The sequence below is a fragment of the Salvia splendens genome, chromosome 18 (genome assembly GCF_004379255.2).
Source record: "Salvia splendens isolate huo1 chromosome 18, SspV2, whole genome shotgun sequence".
NCBI lineage: Eukaryota > Viridiplantae > Streptophyta > Magnoliopsida > Lamiales > Lamiaceae > Salvia > Salvia splendens.
The window spans coordinates 2093114-2113946 of record NC_056049.1 but is presented as its reverse complement, the minus strand read 5'-3'; the positions used below and the strand labels follow the sequence as shown (position 1 = coordinate 2113946).

Here is a 20833-nt window from a genome sequence, read left to right as displayed (position 1 = left end):
AACCTCCTGTGGAAAGCATCCATTAGATCTCGGTAAGATCTAATGCTGCCTTGGGGGAGGCTATCGAACCACCTCTTGCGTTCCCGATAAGCAGCTCGGGAAACAGCTTGCACATGTGGACCTCATTGAGACCCTGGTTCGCCATGTTATACTGATAGCGTCCCAGGAAATCATGAGGATCCACTAACCCGTCATAAGTCATCGACGGAGTTCGGTAGTTCTGTGGAAGGGGAGTGTTCGGGTGATATCGTCCGAGAACGGAGTCTTCAATGCTCCGTACATGGCGAACCCGACATCTCTTCGGTATGGAGGAGATGGAGATCTCCTGTGATTCCGGTACCGAGGAGGAACAGGAACATGTCGGGGTGAGGATTCTTCTTCCTGGAAGACACGGCACTACTGCGGTAGTGACTTTCATGTCTGGATGAGGAAGGAGAATCCACCGTTTTCGTCTTCGGTTCTTGGCTCTTTTGCAGGAAGGCTAAGAACTCATCCTGCTTCTCAGCCAAAACAGCTTGACAGCCTCATTCAAATCAGGCTGCTGGGAAGACTCGGTGTGTGGACCTTTTGAGCGGCTTGTTCCTTCATCGTGAAAACTGGAAGTAGATGTCTCCCGAGGCTGTTTTCCGGACCTGCGGGCTGGACTAGCTTCCTCATGGTTTTCACGAACGGTATTACGGGTAGTATGTGATCTGGTATGCATTTTTTTTGGGGTGGAAAAAGGGTCAAAAATTCGCTTTATCACAAATTTGGTTCTCTGTTTCCCACAGACGGCGCCAGTGATGAGTCGGCGAATTTTTGATGGTGATGAGTGCAGGAAAATACAGATCACGACACAGAGATTTACGTGGTTCGATTTACTGAGGTAAATCTACGTCCACGGGAAGAAAAGAGGGCAGAGTTGTATTGCTTGATCTGTTTTCTACAGCTTACAATACAGACTTGCTATATGATCTTTTATGTCTAGAGAGCTCCTTCTTCTATCTGATCTAAGTTCTATTTATACATTGAACTAAGATCGTGGCTTGCATCACCACTACCTAGGTCGTGGCTTACATCACCACTCACTAGGTCGTGGCTTACATCACCACTAAGTATGTCGTGGATGTCGTGGAGGTCATGAGATCCCGCATGGGTCCACCACTAAATAGATCGTGTAGTGGAGGTCGTGGAGGTTCTGCATGGGTCCACTATCTCCCAGTTCGGTCGAATACTGAGACCGAACTGCTGAACTATTGCCGAGCAGCTTTTGCCGATCTGAGAGTAGAGCTTGATTGGTCGGCTTTTACCGAGCTGTAGGCGGGGGCCGAACTCTTTGGTAATGCCGAACTGATACTCTTCCTTGGGCTTTGGGCTGATGGGCCGTCACTGCTATTGGGCTTGTTTAGTACGTACCCCATCATGTACAAATATGTTAATGTATGTGGTATCATCTTCAAGTTTTAAATGAAGTTTCATATACTACTATTATAACTATAGGATTATGATGGATCGTTTTCTGAATTCCTCTAGTCAAAATTCGCGCAAGGTGTTAGCCATTTTTCAATTGTGTGTTTAATTCCTAACACAACCATCTTATTTTTACAGTATTATATACTCATATGAAGCATTTTTTACTCCATAATTTGTGCGCTTCCCTAATTTTGATTCAAAAGCTTAATATCTCCGTCTATAATCCAACATCAATACTCCATAACCCATATAACTATATTTCCTCGGCCTATTCAAAAGTAGGGGGAGAGAACCGAAAATGGAGGAAAAAGAAAACAAGAGCCGACATTTCAGCTATTGCATTGCATAGCTGTCGAGTTGTTGTTGCTTGCTTGCCAGTGGTGACTCGACAGCTACACAATGACAATTGTTCTAACACAAAGTGTTCAGCACACACCAAATCGAAGTTATGAATCCATCACTAAATTAAAGTGACAATAATCTAGTAGTCAGACAAAACAGAGGATCTTTTTCGATAAAATACAACGAAACCATCCAAACATCTTAAAATACCTTACACATTACAATTTTCATGCAACAAACAGGGATTAAATGATTACAATGGTCAAAGTTTGTTGGTAAGCAAATTCAGACATGACTCTAACACAAGTCTTTACTTGATCTCCTTCTGCCACCACTGCGGCGTGAGAGACACACAAAGCAAACAATTGCCAAACCTGTTGGGAAATTTAAAGTTGCAATTTACGGTGTGAAGAGGTAGAGGAAAACATATGTAATAACATGACTAGAATCAGAGATGTTGTCTTAAACAAATTTTATATATATATTTTTTGATAAATAAAAGGCTCCAACCAAATAACGATGAGGAAGAGTCCAACAACACCACCACCACAACAACAAAAACACAACCTACCAAAGTGCAACGAAGAATCCTAGTGCTAAAACAAGAGTATATATATATCTATATTTATCCACACTCTACAATCATATAAAAAACAATCAAAGAATAGGGGACTGTTGGTGAAACTTAATCTTACGGTGGGAATTTGAAGAATGTTGACATCAAGTTGGAGAAAATTAATGGGCACACACTCCTTCACCACCTCACTCGAAGCAACTCAAACTCAAACACGAGCTTCCTCATCATGATCTATATAAAACACGAAAAAGATTGTGACAAAGTAGTGTTGAATATTTTGGGATTCGGTGTGTGCAACTTAACTTTGTAAGTTGATCTACTAGATAAAACTAGCCCCAAACTAGTAGTGGCAATTAAATTGAAACAATGCAAGTTCATAGTATTTTTTATGAGAATCAGAATTCTTGCAATAATCTTGGGCCATTCAGAAATAATCATCCCTTAGATAACAGGAGTACAATAACAAGTAAACAAGACCACGACACAACAGCAAATCACATTAAAATATAGTACTACTTCTGTCCCATAATAGATGGCACATTAGGAAATGATACGAGATTTTAGAAGATGTTGTTTTGTGTGTTAGGTGGAGAGAGAATAATATATTCATATTAATATGAGTTCGAAAAAAATATTCGCCAAACAATATATGTTAAAAGAGTGAAGAATATATATATCATCCACTAATTTCCATTAAAGAGAACTCACCTAGTAAACAAAAATATAGAAAAAAGTAAATACTGACCAGGACAACCTTGTATAATAGATCAGATAATATTAGTGATATGCAGTTTCTTATACTATAAAACATGGTAGATATAAGACTAAAGTATAAAATTAGTGTCGTACCTTTGCTCAAAGAAACTTTTGTGGTTCTAATTTGATCATAAACAATATGTTTTGGTTCATATTTAACAGTTTCGTAAAAAAGTAGCCATGTTTTAAAGTCCAAAATTGATCTCGTTCCTTTGCACAAAAACCCTATTTGGTTCTACACATAGCTTCTGTGAGGAACCATTTGGGATTAAGTATGCAACTTATCTAAATATTCCATTTTGTCCTATAATTTTAACGTTTAAAAGAAAATGATCACCCTAAGGTAATTGCAAAAGCAATTCAACCGCGACACATTTTAAACCCAACAACATGTTATTTTTTCGCAATACCCATTAGGATGATACATTTTTATTAAAATCCTAAAATAATGAGATATAATTGGATATCTGCTTTGAAAAGACTGGCTCCAACCTAGTAGTACCGAAATCAAAACAACACAATATCATATTTTCTGTGAGGCATAGAATGAGTAAGCTTTTAGTAGAGAGAATTTTTTTAAATTAGAACTTAGACAAAGGTGTAATTATAGTTACCAGCTTTGGGATTGGAGGCATTAGTCGTGATTATGGGGTAGATCGTTTACAAAAATGTACATATGCAATTTTTCCTATAAATTAATAAAGTGAAGGTAATCTGGTGGTGAGGAGGAATAGACATGCAACTGTTTATAAAAGGGATATTGGTTCTTAAAACCATAAACGTTGACCAAATTTTGGTATTTTCTATGCACTTTAAAATTGGTCTTAAAATTAGTAATAAACTTTACATTATGTGCATTTTTTTTTATCATACTTGATACTACTTTCAATGTGATTTTTCTATGTGACTTATTATCCTACATGCTACGAACTTAAAAAGTGATAAAAAATATTAAAAATATTTCATGGTTGCCCATGCAAAATAAGTTTTTCGCTGAAAATATCTTGTTTGGGTTGGGTTGGAAAATAACACATAGAATATTAAGTTGTGATATTGAAGACCAATTTGAAAGTTTGTGGAAAATACCAAAATTTGGCCAATGTTCATGATTTTAGAGACTTCATTTGTAAAATACAAACCAAGAAAAGATATTCAAACTCACGGATGAGGCGTCCATCAATATGGATGTCGGGGAGATGGGAAATGTTGGGCCATTGAGAATCAGCTGCATCACTTGCTTCTTCAACACATATTTCTGGGCATCCCTCAATATATATATAAGCTGACTAATTCAGTGAGGCGCCGCATTGCATCCATATGCCTTAACTTCTTACAATTTTGTATACGCAACTCCCTTAGAGATGACAAGTTCCCCAACCATTCAGGTAACTCTTCCATTCAAAATTCATCAAGTTTAAATAAGAAAGAGTAGAGAGATATTGAATCGATTCCGGTAGATTTTCCCAACTTTCCATCCCCTTCAATTGTAAGACATTAAGCGAGCTGCATCCTTGCAATATGCCATTAACAGTCTCCATTAATCCCCCACACTAGCATCTATGGTTAACCATGCCAAGCTACTAAAAGGAGGCGGAATCTCAACAAAACAAGTGGTCATGCATTGAGGAACACCAGTGATTGTCAAATATGTTAGACGGGGGGATAACAGGAGTACAATAACAAGTAAACAAGACCACGACACAATAGCAAATCACATTAAAATATAGTACTACTTCTGTCCCATAATAGATAGCACATTGGGAAATGATACGAGATTTTAGAAGATGTTGTTTTGTGTGTTAGGTGGAGAGAGAGAATAATATATTCATATTAATATGAGTTCGAGAAAAATTATTCACCTAACAATATATGTTAAAAGAGTGAAGAATATATATCATCCACTAATTTCCGTTAAAGAGAACACACCAAGTAAACAAAAATATAGATAAAAGTAAATACTGACCAGGACAACCTTGTATAATACATTAGATAATATTAGTGATATGCAGTTTCTTATACTATAAAACATGGTAGATATAAGACTAAAGTATAAAATTAGTGTCGTACCTTCGCTCAAAGAAACTTTTGTGGTTCTAATTTGATCCTAAACAATATGTTTTGGTTCATATTTAACAGTTTCGTAAAAAACTAATGGTCAACCGTGCTTTAAAGTCCAAAATTGATCTCGTTCCTTTGCACAAAAAACCCTATTTTGTTCTACACATAGCTTCTGTGAGGAACCATTTGGGATTAAGCATGCAACTTATCTAAATATTCAATTTTGTCCTATAATTTTAACGTTTAAAAGAAAATGTTCACCCTAAGGTAATTGCAAAAGAAATTCAACCGCAAAACATTTTAAACCCAACAACATGTTATTTTTTCGCAATACCCATTAGGATGAAACATTTTATTAAAATCCTAAAATAATGAGATATAATTGGATATCTGCTTTGAAAAGACCGGCTCCAACCTAGTAGTACCGAAATCAAAACAACACAATGTCATATTTTCTGTGAGGCATAGAATGAGTAAGCTTTTAGTAGAGACAATTTTTTTAATTAGAACTTAGACAAAGGTGTAATTATAGTCAGTGGCGGACGCAGAAATTTATTTGGCAGGTGCTATACTCTTACTTTATCCCGTCTCAAATTTAAAGTCCCGCTGTGGGGGGGGGGGGGGGGAAGTCAACGGAATAAACGTCTCACTTTTACATATTGGTTTTATAATGAAATATAAATATAATGATTTAGTAGAGTTTCGGGTTCGCTTATCCAAAAATATGAATCCGATTTTAAATTGCAGGGCGTATCAAAATGATAAAATCTGATATTATTTCATGAACGAAAAGAATGTATTTTATATAATAAAAATTAAAATAGGATACATAATAGTAGTTGCTTTGAACTACCGGACCAAACTACAAACTCTACTTTTTATTGTCAAGTTTTTTATAATTAAATAAATATAAAGAATTATTAAAAATCAATTTTTGTATAATAGAATTCACAAGAAATTATAAGAGAAATTTTAAAATTACTAAAGCCAACCGCCAAAAATTGTCGTGATAAAAAATAATGAATCTGGATTGTTTTAATCTAGGCTTATTGAAGCAATAAGGGATAGATTTTTAAGCATTTATACCACAAACTAAGAAGTACTGTGGAGTATAATTACTCTTCTACACGTTTACGGTCAAGACACGTCACATTTTATAACATTATTATATTCAGAGATCATCCCCATTTAGGAGAGTGTGCGATATTTTATTATAATAATAATTTACATTACAACTAGTCGTCTTCTTCAAGTTTGCAAGTTGTGGCATCCATTTTTTTTTCTGCAACTCTCCAATTTTCAGATTTTTCAGCCCCTTCCACTCATCAACACTCGACAATATGCTCTCCTACGGCAAAATTTTAGGAAAGGCTATGGATAAATTTTGAAATTTTAAGAAATTTAGAAGAAGAAAAACATTTAAAAAAATTTTTTGGGAAGGGCTTAAGCCCCTCACTGCTCCTTACTGTGTCCGCCACTGATTATAGTTACCAGCTTTGGGATTGGAGGCATAGAATGAGTAAGCTTTTAGTAGAGACAATTTTTTAAAATTAGAACTTAGACAAGGTGTGTAATTATAGTTACCAGCTTTGGGATTGGAGGCATTAGTCGTGATTATGGGGTAGATCGTTTACACAAATGTACATATGTAATTGTTCCTATAAATTAATAAGTGAAGGTAATCTGGTGGTGACGAGGAAATAGACATGCAACTGTTTATAAAAGGGATATTGGTTCTTAAAATCATAAACGTAGACCAGATTTTGGTATTTCCCATGCACTTTAAAATTGGTCTTAAATATTAGTAATAAACTTTACATTATGTGCATTTTTTTATCATACTTAAATTTGTGATATCGAAGAAAATTTGAAAGTTTGTGGAAAATACCAAAATTTGGCCAATGTTCATGATTTTAGAGACCAATATTCATTTATAAAATACAAACCAATAAAAGATATTCAAACTCACCTATCGACGTGGGTCCATCGTCCATCAATACAGATGTGGGGGATATGGGAATTTCTGGATCATGTCAGCATCGAACCCCACGTCTCCAAGATCCGAGAGCCACTTCTTGACAGCCTCACCGGGGATGGAGCCCATCTCTGCATCACTCAAGAATTTCTGGATCATGTCCAGATTCTGAGTTAACTGTTGTGCTTCATTTCTGAAACCTCGAACAAGTGAGACCTCATTCTTGAGGGTTTCAAATAGAACTTGAAGCATGGCGGCGGCGGCAACTTCTTCCATTCTTTGTGCTGAGAATTGTTTCAGAGCGAAGGGTTGTGGTTTAGGAATGGAAATGAATAATTGATGCAGAGAGAGAAAAAGAGAGCAAACAGCAAAGGTAATGAAATGATTCCATTCATTCTAATATGCTCTCCTTTTGCTTTTCCTTTTTCTTATATTTCAATTCTTGCCGCCAGAGTAAAGGTAATGGAAATGAATTATTGGTGGAGTGTGAGGAAGAAGTGCTAAGGTAAAGACATGGATAAACTTCTTTTATTCATTATAAAGTGAATAAAGTTTATATAATAAAGTACTTGAAAGAGAATAAAATAAGAGCGAGAAAAAAATAGTACTATATACTCCCTCCGTACCATATTTATTAAACGCCTTGGAATTAAAAAAAACAAAAAAAAACAGTAAACTATTTTAAAGGGGGAGGGGAGACACTTACCTGGCGTGAATGGCCAGTATCACGCCGGTGAGCTGAGGAGGCGACGGAGAGGCAGCGGCAGCGGCGATGAACGCCTGGAGTTTCCGCAAAGGATGGCGACGGAGGGGCGGTGTTGTGGTGGAGGTTGAAGGAGACGAGAGTTTGAGAAAGAGAGTTTGGTGTCTCTTGATTCGGAAATTGTGAGAAGAAATAAGAGAATGGGAATTATTTACCTTGGGCAGGGAATTTTTATTTTGATGGACAGCTACACCAATTAATTTTTATTTGGAACATGTATTTGATTTGTACCAGGGGGATTTCTTAAGTTGGGCCTACTAAATTGTTATGTGTTGCAACAATTGTTTAGTTGGGATGGAGTTGTTAAATGAATGGGCTGATTGTTTTGAAAGAATGTGGGCTGGAAATTGTTGTACTTTTTCAAAAGGGTGATTTTTGTGAACATCTTTTGGGCGGGTATGCGTCCGGATGTGAAAAGTTTTGTGGCATCTTGTGTTGAATGTCAAACGACTAAGTACTCCACGCAGAAGCCTGCCGGGTTACTACAACCCTTACGCTATTCCCATGCAGGTTTGGGAAGACGTCTCAGTGGACTTCATAGTGAGATTACCGTTGTCAAAGGGTTATACTACTGTAATGGTGGTTGTGGATAGTCTATCGAAGTATAGCCACTTTGCTCCTTTACTGACCCGTTTTGATGCCTTGAGGGTTGCTCATCTGTTCATTAAAACTGTCGTCAAGCATCATGGTTTTCTCGTTGGTTCTTTCCCGGAATGATCGAGTCGAACCAAATCAGGGTTCGCAATTATTATAAATAGGGACTCTATGCACTGAATTATTCATTCAATAAATCAGAACTTGCCCTATTTCTCTCGCTTATTTACTTTTATCGCAAGTTTTCTACTTTTCGACGAAAAACCCTTGTGGACGGCGGCTGCTCGACGGAGAAAACCTCCGCAAACGATCATCCCCCTTTGGCAATTTGCTGTCCGTCCTGAATACGATCCCTCATCGTATTAGGGGTGTAGACATGGTTGGGAATGCAAGAGTAGTTGTTGAATAGTTGGGAGAGACATTCAAGGAAGTGATGAGTAGATATTGCTTGTGTGAATGAAATATTAATCACAAGAAGAATTAAAGTGATGGTGGAAAAGCTTGTCTTCATAGTTGAAAGATGATCTTGATTTGTGTTACAAGCATGAATCAATCACAAAAGTGGGGTGAGATTTATATTTAGGATGGAAAGAGTTAGGATGTTAGTGCAATTGTCAAATAAGAATAAAATTGGTTTGATGTTAAATCAAATTAAATAAAGTAAAGTGAGTTGTCATGTTCAAAGTCAAACAATAATTCATTATGCATAGTAAAAAATTTGAAAATGATTTCCAAATTGGCTATGTTTACAGCATACTAGCCACTGGAAATCTATATAAATGGAGTAATATTAAATCCTAATTGTATAGTAAATAACTATTATCCTGTCCACCATTAATTATCACAAGTTGATCAGACTCAAATTTTAAGAAATGTAAAATAAAGTGAGTCTCATAGAAACAACCTGAAGAAGAAACTGAGAATTGTTGGAAATATTGTAGCCTTTTACACGGACAAACTCTTGCTATTACAAAAGAACCAAAAACTATAAGGTAAATAAAACAAAGTAAATACAATAAAAGGAACAAGATGCAAACTATAGTCTTCTTTAAGTCGAGTCGAGGTATCCCTCTCTCCGCAAGACGAGATACGCTCAGGCTAGTGCTCACGGATTGGCGCAACGTCCCCAAAGATGAAACGACTTTCCTCCTACCGAGTTGAAGCACCTCAAACTCGTAGGCACCGGCGAACTTGAATTGGAGGCGAGAACCGAGCAATGCAATGCTCCTAAGTGCGAACTAGAATGCTTGAGAGCTAGAGAGAAGAGAGAATGATTTGTTGGTGTCGTTCTTCCACTCTAAGATCAAGCCTGTTTATAGGCTAGAGAAAGCACTTGAAGACCTTGCAATCAAATTATCTCTTTATGTATTTGGGGATTACCAAAGATGAAAGGCCATAGATCTTGGCCACATCAAAGGTCTCCTACATTTTCCACATGTTTCCAACAATAATTTCGGGGAGGAAAAAGCCGAGGAGAAGCTGCCGATCTAGAAAGGACGAGCATACAGGAGAAGAGCCGAGACCAATGTCAAAAGAGATTTTCATTGTCGAGAATGCGAAAGAGATCGTTGAGACGACGGATGCTACTTTAGATTCCATGGTTCCAAATGTACGAAGGAAAGAAGGTGAGAAATCATTTAGTGGGCCTAAACGATGGGCTTATTGGACATTCAGCCTAAGTGGGCTGTCAATTAAATTGAGTCTTAAAAACATATGGATTGGGCTATAAATGTATGAGTCCTAGGTTGAACTTTAGGGAATTCATCATCATCATGGCATAATGATTGATATTGGGAGATACAATCAATTGACAAAAGGAATCAAAGGCGACGATAGTGAAAAAATGATAAAGATTGAGAAAGGAAAAAAATAATATAATTAATTAAAATATTATTTGTGAACAATGCGACTCACTTTATTAAAAAAGAAAATTGTTAAAAATTAAAAGATTAATTTTTGCTGACGACCTAAAACGAAAAAAAAGACTATTGATCGTAGACGAAGAGTATTACCGTTAATGTTACTAGCTTTCTTATAATATACTAGAACTATATCACGTTAATAGCACTTAAAATAATTGAGACTAAATATAAAACACATGATATCCTGCCTTTTTAATCCAAGTTGATTATTAAGCATACATAATTAATAAAGAGAAATTAGAATATCATTTTCTTGACTTTCTTTTTCGTGTGGAAAGGTGGTGTAATGGAAAGAGAGGCTGGCATTCCAAAGTCATGGGGGAAGTAGTTAGAGAAAGAAAAGGAGTAGTAACTTTTATTTGAAACTTTAGTTATTCCTTTTTGTCTTTTTCATAAATACAAAATGAAAATGTAGAATATGAGAATCACAAAGTAAATACTAGTATCCTTTTCATTGTGACCTTAAATTTATGTTCATGTATTAAATTAAAAAAAAACATAAAGAGTTATTTTTACATTAAGATTGAAAGTGTTATTACAGGCAAACAAAACAACTTAAACTAGGAATATAAATAATGTAATAACAGAAGTTGTACAAAATATACAAAATTGCTTCACCATTGTAACAGCTCTCTTTATTTATATGATATAGGGCCGGATCTCGAAACAGCAAACCTGGGCAAGGGACTAGGACCAGTGCTAGTTGACGTGGACCCTCCGGCGAATTTGGATTTGTGGCTTTGGCTGTAATCCAAGGGCCCGGATCGCCTGACGTTCCGATTTTTGCTATCGATGCTTCTCGCACCGAAACTGTCCATCTCATACTGATCTTGGCCGTGGGTGGACGACGGTTTGGGATAGCCCGAGTCGTGTGTGTTGGATAGTGGAGTTGATGAATCGCCACGGGGTTGCCTCAGCGATGGGGAGCCGTGAGCAAGGGACATGGCCGGAGAATGCCTTGGCGAACCACTTATTTGCGCGAAGGGAGTGGAAGAATTCGAGTAGCATTGGCTGTAGATGGAGCGAAGAATGGTGTAAGGCACGTGTGACTCCAACGTGCTCCGTGGAATGTGTGGCGAGATCTCGCAGATTTGATCGAGAAAGATCAGCTTCGCCACGAGGTGGGACCTGCAGAAACCAACATAAGTATATGTAGGGAGGGAGAGCTTATCAAATTGTGACATTTTTCGAATTACCTATTGCTTTCACTCCAAGAATCCAGAATTATTACTGCTGAGAATTTGATGAAAAGCTGCATTGTGGATTTTATGCTTGCATCAATGGAAGCGTAGTTTGGTGCCTCAGGGTCCAAGGATTCGCTGATGTGTCCGTTTGAAAGCGAGTGTTTCTGTTGATACTCTCTTTCGAGCCTCACGAGTTCACTTCCCGCGATCACTGCACATATGCACCTGATAAAAGGTATTTTAGTCTCTAGATTTTGAGATCATTCTTATGTAATCTTCATAAAAAAAGGGCCTATTGCATTTGCATACCTGGCTAAACAATGAACGTTGTTGCTGAAGCCTCCGGTTTCGACGTTGAAAGCAGTTGTATACCAGATATTAGATGTCATAAAAGTTGCAAATAGATACGGCAGCAAGCTCCATGATCCGTCAGTTGCACCCCCGACCTCTTCCAGTATCAATCTGATCCATGCGAAGTCGTGATCACCAGCCACATTTACAGAGTTCGCTACTCTTCTCATTCTCCTGATCTCCTTGTTTTCCGGTATTTCATCAGGTAAGTGATTTGCAACACCCGTTAGCAGCGAATGAATCAGAGGAGCGCCTTCTTTTAAAACAATACCTGAAGCTTCAGCCAAAAGGGAATCAAAAGCAATGGCTTGCCCCGCCTGGATGCAGAACCTAACCATCGTATCCATATCAACTATCTGCTTAATATTCGCTTCCGTTTCTATCCTATCACCAGAATGCATACTCCCTGCAACTGCCTCCAGATTCTCACGATTTGCACGCAATGTTGTGTCAACGCAGTTCAGGAGAGCTGCAGTGTGCTCTTTTAGCATCCGATCCAGCCTGTCAACTCCGTAGCTCCCAAAAGCTCGAACGAAGGCTTTCAGTTCCGTGAGGTCGGTTACTGACTCGGCAAAGTATCCACCAACTGGCCTCGTGCTCTTAAAGCATCGATGACGAGGTGCAAATAGGATTCCGGCACCAGCCACATCCTTAACAATGTTTTCTATGTACCAATTGCATACAGCTTCAGTAGCTGAGCCTGTCTGCTGTTCCACGGGTTTTTCAAACAACTGTAGAGATGAAACGGGACCTGAGTAGGTCTCTGCAAGGAGAATTTCACGAATGCCATTGGTGAGGTCCATGCTGACATGTTGCTCTGCTAGATGAACTATGGAAGTATGTCTACGGATTAGTGACTCTAAGACTGATGGTCTCTGAAGATCGGAATCAGTTTTCAGGACAGTGAGCAATCTCCTTTTGAAGTTCCCTAGGATGCATTCTCTCATATACTGCATCACAAATGGAAATGAATTGAGAAAGAGTCGGGTATGGGAATCTAAAAAGTCAACAACTTATACAACCAAAACGGGACGCTTACCTCTCTGAGGACAAAAACATGGTTTAAAACACATATAGGCTCCATGTCATTCAGGACAGAACAGAGATTTGTCAACCTCTGCATTGCAGCTTCTAACCTGTCACCGAAACAGAAAACTGAAAATTTGCAACCTAGATAGCATAGAGGAAAAGAGGAGTAAAACAAAAGGGAAACTCACATTTTGATGGAGCTGTTATTTTCTGGATAGCTCTCATAGCCTGGTAAATGAAAACCATATGAACCCTTCGGAGACTTTGCTGAAGGAATGGATAATCTGGATGTCAAGTTCATGAGATTCGCTGCTTGGTCTGGGAGAAGCTGAAACTTAAACAAAATTAATAAAAGAAGAACAATATGCCAAACTATGGTTCGTAGCTCAGAAGCATACAGAGAAGTAGCAACCTGCATCTCCAGGGAACCAAATCCTCCATCAGAGTCAAGAATATTAATTAAACCTTCCAATCCTCCCATTATAGATTCAATAAGAGACTCAACATATAGAACTGCATCACGGCCGATTTTAGTCACCTATATGTAAGAGTAAAGTTATGGACTGACTTGAACGGTTGAACTAATGTGAGGCACTGATATTTTTAAGATACCTCCTCTGGGGCAATTGGTGAAGCACATTCCGGGAAACTGCTAGCAACACCAAGCCAAGCACAGCAATGTTGGGGACGACCCTCGGGCCCAAACATGGTGTTGCGGAAAACCTACAGTACCATTTAAGTCAGATTGACAGTATATTGTATTCTTATAAGATTTTGTACATTATGCTACTTACGGTTGTAAGATGTAGATGGTAGAAGTACAGTTTCTTCAAACCCCCAAATTTTGTTAATTGAGTTTCAAGCTCATCAACACATCTGCATATGTTCAAAATGTGTCAACTTTTCATACTCAAAAACTTTGCGTTATGTACTGATCAGTCAAGTGGTGTAGTTTAACATAAGAGCAACCATATAGTATTTTACATAGAGGAAACAAGATAAACAATTTTAAGAAGTTTTCCAAGACAACAAATTTGTTCAAATTAAAAAGTGACCAGACTGCATGTACAACATTCTTTCAGAAGATGTTTGGTTAAAGTGAGAACCTGGACCAATTGTATGCAGCATTGCCTTCTGACAGCAACCCCTCTTTGCCAGTGGATACAGTCGCTTTCTCTAAATGTCTAATGTTGATTGATGAACGAGCAGAAGTGACAATCATCAACACAGTTAACCAATCTTTGCGTAACTCCTGAATGTCAGAAAACAATCGGTTAACCAATCTTTGCGTAACTCCTGATGTCAGAAAACAATCAATAAATAGAAGCAAACCTAAACTGAAGAAGTGATTAAGCAACAGTATTTCTAGAACTTGGAAAAACTGTGGGTCGATACAATGAGAGCAAGGGAATAAACAGCTTACCGATAAATCACATGAGATTGTAGAAATGTTTTCTCCCTGAGGTTTTGGTATGTTCTCTAGATGTTGAACAATCCTTTGGAAAAGTCCCTTTAAGGTAGCATCTAGGTCAAGTGCCACCATTCCAGGAGTGCCAAGCAGGAAACGGATTCTACCAGCACAGGATGATAGGTATGATAAGGCATAGCCTCTAATGGCTGAGAGAAAACAAATATCTAGATTTCAGTAATAAATCAAATAAAAGGGAGAGTTCAGATTGTGCCACTTTGTTTTCCAGCAACCAATGTTAGCACTGACACACTATTGCTGCAATACAAGTGAAAATCTCAGGAGGGCTCTAGAAAGCTACAGCACAAATGCTATGTTGAAAGTATTATCGGGCCCATCAGATCAGAATCAAAATAAATAATTCCATGTTTTGACATCATTTTTAGAAGTTGATTACTGCAACGAATGAAAAGTTCAGCAATATGCTAGGTCACGCGGCAAAATATTTTCAGTCTCATGCAAACCAACATAAAGTTCAAGGTCTCAAAATTCCTCCACAAGGAACCTAACCTGCAATATACTTGCGGACCAGACAACAAAGCCGGTCCATCCCATCCAATAAGAAACCAATGGTTGGGTCGTTTGGATCCTGTAATTGTAAATCAAGTAAAAGATGAAGTGTTTAGATGCCAAAAAATTACCAAAAATCAAGAAAGGTAAAATGATTATATTTCAATAAAATAAACAGATCCAACAAAGAACTGCCCCGCGACAAAAATACATTTGAAAGAAACTTTTCTTACATTTTCTACTGACACAACTCGAGCTGTTTTGGATTTAGAAGACGCTACTCCGACATGCTGAAAGTACCATAAAACCTCACTCTGTGCAAAAGCTAAGGCAGAAAAAACCATCTGCACAACCAGCAGCAGATAAAACAATATATACATTGACCTGCTGGCGTCTAACATACTGTAAGTGAATTACTTGCTCCTTTCTTTCTCTGATCCTTACTCCCTCAAACAAGATACATAGTCCGAATGAGGATATTGGAAATTCATTATGCCATAGACATGCACACCTGGATATTAGGAGCTAATAAACTGGGTTGATCAGTAAAGAACAGGACCATTCTTCCAATTTCCTGCTTTAACATTACTCTCCTTTCATGGTGTATGCCATCACAGGAGTAAAGGGCTTGCTCGTGTACCTCACTGTACAGTAAAAAACCACATCAAAAAGGTAATTTGAAGAGGTTTAATCATAATTTTATAAAAGATCCAAATAATATAACAGTTCTGAGAGGAAAGCTTTAGAGAGAAAACTGAATTTATGTCCAAATAAGAAATATGTTTGTGCTGAAAATGTAATGAAGCTATGGCCTGTGTAGAAGTTTCTGAATACAAGTAGCTAACAGAGTGTCTTTATGTGTGTTAAAGCAGATTTTCCAGCAATGTGGTACTAGATTATAGGCAGGAGATGCAATGTTGGCAATTGTCATATCTTCTGATCTTAATATGCAAAGCTTTAGTGATGTTTCTTCCCAAATAGGCACACAGTCACCAGATATCGATAAGTTAAATAAGAAAGTCTGCATGTAATACCTGATCATTTTCTCTACCTGCTTTGCAACACTATACTCTAGGTCTGCTTCTTTTTGCTTCGTTCGTCCAGACTTTGCCATCTTTTTCGATTCCAATATTTTTGGTAAAACATATAGCTGATAGTCCCCATGCAATAATATATGCTACACAAACAAAACAGAAGGTTTAGGGAAGCTGTTCCTTCCTAATCCTAAAGAAACAAAAGAAGTCACAATCACCTAGTTTGAGATTTAAAATAGATGAAAAGATACCAAACTATATCAATAGGAAAAGCTGAGTGCAATTCAGATATTTTCTGGCCTGGTAACTAAATGGAAAATATCCCAATCTCAACATGAATAGTAGAGACCAAAAACTTTACCATCCATTAAAGGGGGAGATTGGTAATTTTTATGTAGCTGGTCATGGGAGGTGCAGAGAAACCTAGTTGTAAAATCCTCTTCACCACATTACCAGCAGTATTGTTGTTGTGCAATACTTGCATTGCTTAAAGTTTCATTGTAACTCGAAGCTCAAAATCGAGTTTTCTTATAACTTTTACAAAAAAAGCCTCATTATCAACTCAAAATAGAACTAGCCACCATAATGCAAACCTGTACGAGTCAGGATAAGCAGGTTCGCAGCAAGGAATATACAAAGTATAGAACAATTAGTTTCATTACAAATGGCTAATGGAAAGAGGTTTGAAGGACTAGCAGTTCTCCCATAGTTTACAACATCCTTCTATTCCTTGCAAAGTGCAGAATAGAAAATACCCAGACATAAAGTATCCTTTAAGTAGGATATAAGACTTACTTTATCCCTGAATAGTGTAAGAACTAAGTTTTCCTTCAGCACAACCTGATATGAGAATGAGAAACACACATGAAGGACTGTCAGCTATAAATAGAGGACTGCATCCAGTAAATCAAAGAATGGAAACTGTAGCATGCAACCAAAAGTACCAAGGACAGCATAATAATAAACATTATAAAGACAAAGAACAAAAGGGTGGCAACAGTGTGTACCAAAGCAATGTCAATGCTGGTCACTCTAAGAAGCTCATCCGGGCAAACCAAATATCCAAACAGCACCCACTCACGATAAGAAGTAACATTTGCAAGGTCCTGGGCTCTCTGCATGTATTGTAAAAGAGGTAAAAAAGACTCATTATATTTATTGCATAGCTTTCTTTGTACATACAATTTGTCAATTACATGGTAAGTCATTCTGCAACCTTCTGGAACAAGCATTAATGCATTAATATTAAAAAAAATAGATGACTTGTTACCATTGGATGTGCAGAGTTTGTAAGTATGTCAGGGTATCTAGGATGAAATGGACTCAGAAAACCCTCATTCCGCAGCTTCCTTGTATCTGTAGATAAAAAGATAATTGGGCCCACAGCCTCTAAAACCTGATATAAGAATTTGCATAATAAAAAAAAAGTGAACCCGCTGAACAGTACAAAAAAACAGCACAAGCAAACTCTCTATTTCTAAGGAAGCAAAGGGCCATGAAAATAATTAATTAAAATTGGTTGGAGGACTAAGGATCGAAGAGAGAAATTTCATTTTCGAAGGAAGAAATGTAGGATTGTAGGTTGAGAAAGAGAATATAACCTCTCCAATTCTAGGACTGACAAAATTAAGATCTTCATGTAACCCCTTCAATGGTGGATCATAAGAATCTACAAATTGAATTAATCTGCAAGTCAAAACAGAAAAGGAGATTAGCAGAGTTGTAATAAAAAATTGGGCATTCAAGAAAGAAAAACAGATAGATACAGTTTGTATGACTTTTCTTTAATAATAACCTGAAGTTTTATGTTGTACAATTAATCATATGATTCATATCATCTACAAGACTACAATAGCATATTTCTTCAGAAAGAATATATTCTCAAACACATAAAGCATGTCAGGAAATCCCCCTCAAAATGTCTTTTATATGATAAGAAGTTATCTCACCTATGGTAAAAGTCACAATCACGATCATTCCGTGCCATGGAGTGCAAAAGATTGTATGTTTGCAGCATCATTTTCCTAGGTATCTGTAGTGCAAATATTTGTTCATGTAAGAGACAAAATCAACTTGTTTTCCAGCTGAAGATGAAAGGAAACAGATCAGTGATGCCTGCCATAGACTCACCTTCTCAGAAAATAGATTAACACGAATAAACGAGCAAAAGAGATCCATAAACGCATGTAGTATGAGAGAGTTTTGGTGTGGCTGCAAGGAAGGCAGTCAAACTATTAAAAAAGTTATTGGTAATACAGTGTCGAATGTCGATAATAATTCTTTGGAGAATATCATCATGAGTTCATCATTTTTTAGCGAAAAAGTACTTTCTATACATATATAGCCTTGTAGATAACAAAATATGTGTAACCATCACATGGGTAATGTAACAATCGTATCTCCAGCTTTTCAACAAGAAAATTAATATTGTTTCCATTCCATACCAGCAAGGTGATCACAGTACTGCTTAGGTCCAGAATAAGTCGCAAAGATTGTTCTCGGAATGCCATCAGGTCAAGAAGTAGCTGATCCAGAGAACAGAAATAACCATGAAGTAAGTCATATAAGTAAATTTGATATCAGATAAGCTAATGGGAAAAAAAGTAATTCTGAAGTTTCTTGTATGAACATTTAATGCTTTTGTGAATGAGTATGCCTGCAAAATACTTCACAGATGCCTGAATGGATTTTCCCCTAACCTAACCAAGTAGTAGCAAAAAGGAAAACATAATAGTCTTAGGTAGTTACTTTGTAGTAACCTTTTAACAGAAGAAGATTGTTATCAACCAAAATAGTTATCCCTGGCAACTACAAATAGAATCCCTGGCAACATGGAAATTAAAGCATAAATAGCATAATAAAGGTCCCCCAACCCCAACAGGAAGATTATCTTACCTGAATCCATGGCTCCATGCTCTGTAAATGAACCTCGGCACTATCATTAATGGCATCCAAAGCAAGCTTGTCAACCTACCACAGAATATCATGAAACACTGACACTTTAAAGCCAATTCACATGTCACAAAATTGGATATAATGTATCTGAGACCAACGAAAAGGGATCGATAAGTGCTACCCGTTCGAGCTGCAGTTTGCTGTGATGTTCAGGAAACTTCTTCTCTAGCAAAGTACAAATCTTCGGGTAGTTAGGGAACAGACCAGCTTTCCAAAACGCTTCAGAGTAGATAAGATTAACCAAATCAGGATAATCCAAAATCTGATTAAGTCTATACATTTTCGCCATTAGCCCTTCAGCTACATGAGTGAGCTGGTAAACCCATTGCATGTTCAGACCCTTCTGGGATGAACTGCTTGAGTTTTGACTAGTCGCTCCTTCGGCTCCAGCATTACTCCTGGATGCTGCATCAGGACCCAAGTACTCAGTCCACCTAGTCGGACCCTCCCATTCTCTCGACCTCACTGATCCTTGTGCAGATGATAATACATCTTGAGCTGGGAAATTCGGCCTAGACTTTGCCATCTCTATCACTCTCAAGCAGAATTCTCAATCAAAAACTTCTCTCCTTCCTGCTTCATAAACCCATCTTCACGTAATCAGATAATTTACATGATTATCCAAATTAAGATTACCTGTTAATTTTTCCAAACAACATAAACCTTCCAGGAATCTGAAACTGACATTTCTTTATCATAGATAATTTACTACTTTCAGGATGGATTCAGAAACCTCAGATCGTATAAACATGTATTAGACCTGATCAACTCATGAACTAACTGGCTTACTAAAATATCTTGACTTCCAATACACAATTTCAACAATTAGACATCCCAAGACTTTTTCCATCATTCTATTTCCTAAGTGCCGCATGAAACAAACAATAAACACACAAACAAATGCAGAATCCCTGATCATGACAAGCAATTGACCGCGTCCCCGCCGTCAACCTCGAATAAACGCATTTAGGAAATTACACACACATCAATAAGTAATTTCAAAATTCTCTCTCTGCGTGTATAATTACTAGTTAGACAGAGAGAGAATGCCATTAAGTTGAATTCTCAACCAAATACCACTCTTATTCCTGGTTCATACCCCATCTTTCAGCAATCAAGTGGAGTAATTCACAAGATTATTCAAATTCAGCACAAAAACATCTCCAATTCCAATACACAATTAGAACAATTAAACACCCCCGGACTTTCTACACTACACTCTTTTCCTAATGCCGCCAAAAAACACATAAACGAACACCTTATTCCCAATCACAACAAGCAATTGGCCGGTTCCCGCCGTCTACCTCAAACAGACACATTTGGCGATCACACGCGGCAATAAGTAATTCAAAAATCCTCGATATGCACACACACGCACAATAAGAATACCATCAAGTTGAAATGAGGACTGAGGAGGTTACTGCATCAAAATTGTGCGCAAGTGACAACAGCTCCTTCGAGCTCAGATCCAGCTACTGCGACTTCAACTTCAGCTTCAGCTTCAACTATTACTCTCTAGGCTACAAATGCCGGTGGTAGCAGAAATTACTCAAGCTGATTTTGTGAGCAGGTTGTTTAGAGAGAGAAAGCAAAATGCTGCCGAGCACGATGCGACCCAATTTTATTTTCCTATCTCTTTTGGACTCATGTTTTTCTTTAATTCGAGTATTAACACCATTTTTTCTTGTAATTTCATCTGCGCCCCTCTTGTAATTGCAAATATGTTAAGAAATATATAAAATTAAAAAAGTAATAATAAATTGTCTAATGAATCCTATCTTTTAGGAGTATATTAGTTTTATTATGAAAGTAAGAATGTAATTGAATGCATGATATATTTACTAAAAATGGTATAAAAAAAAG

General features: G+C 37.4%; 1 protein-coding gene and 1 long non-coding RNA gene across 5 annotated transcripts; both read right to left on the bottom strand.

Annotated features, from left to right (window-relative positions):
- Window positions 1-2489: 2489 nt before the first annotated feature.
- Window positions 2490-7593, bottom strand: LOC121777049. Its single transcript, XR_006045356.1, has 3 exons — window positions 7155-7593; window positions 4290-4630; window positions 2490-2602 (listed from the first exon to the last, which is right to left on the bottom strand). It is a non-coding gene; the product is annotated as an uncharacterized LOC121777049 (long non-coding RNA).
- A 3339-nt stretch (window positions 7594-10932) lies between these two features.
- LOC121777083 (protein NAP1) lies at window positions 10933-20574 on the bottom strand. 4 transcript variants are annotated; one of them, XM_042174219.1, is made up of 24 exons: window positions 20360-20574; window positions 19092-19546; window positions 18911-18985; window positions 18460-18540; window positions 18146-18226; window positions 17965-18047; window positions 17617-17701; window positions 17286-17411; window positions 17023-17130; window positions 16811-16855; window positions 16016-16158; window positions 15493-15625; window positions 15215-15325; window positions 14982-15060; window positions 14427-14620; window positions 14110-14255; window positions 13798-13879; window positions 13616-13726; window positions 13416-13541; window positions 13192-13331; window positions 13014-13110; window positions 11933-12924; window positions 11636-11848; window positions 10933-11567 (listed from the first exon to the last, which is right to left on the bottom strand). In XM_042174219.1, the coding sequence occupies exons 2-24, from the start codon at window positions 19494-19496 to the stop codon at window positions 11075-11077; spliced, it is 4149 nt and encodes a 1382-aa protein (XP_042030153.1). In that variant the 5' UTR covers window positions 19497-19546; window positions 20360-20574; the 3' UTR covers window positions 10933-11074. The 4 variants fall into 4 exon arrangements, with proteins under 4 accessions (XP_042030153.1, XP_042030152.1, XP_042030155.1 ...); XM_042174218.1 differs by having other exon boundaries at window positions 19092-19543; XM_042174221.1 differs by having other exon boundaries at window positions 20392-20574.
- Window positions 20575-20833: the final 259 nt, after the last annotated feature.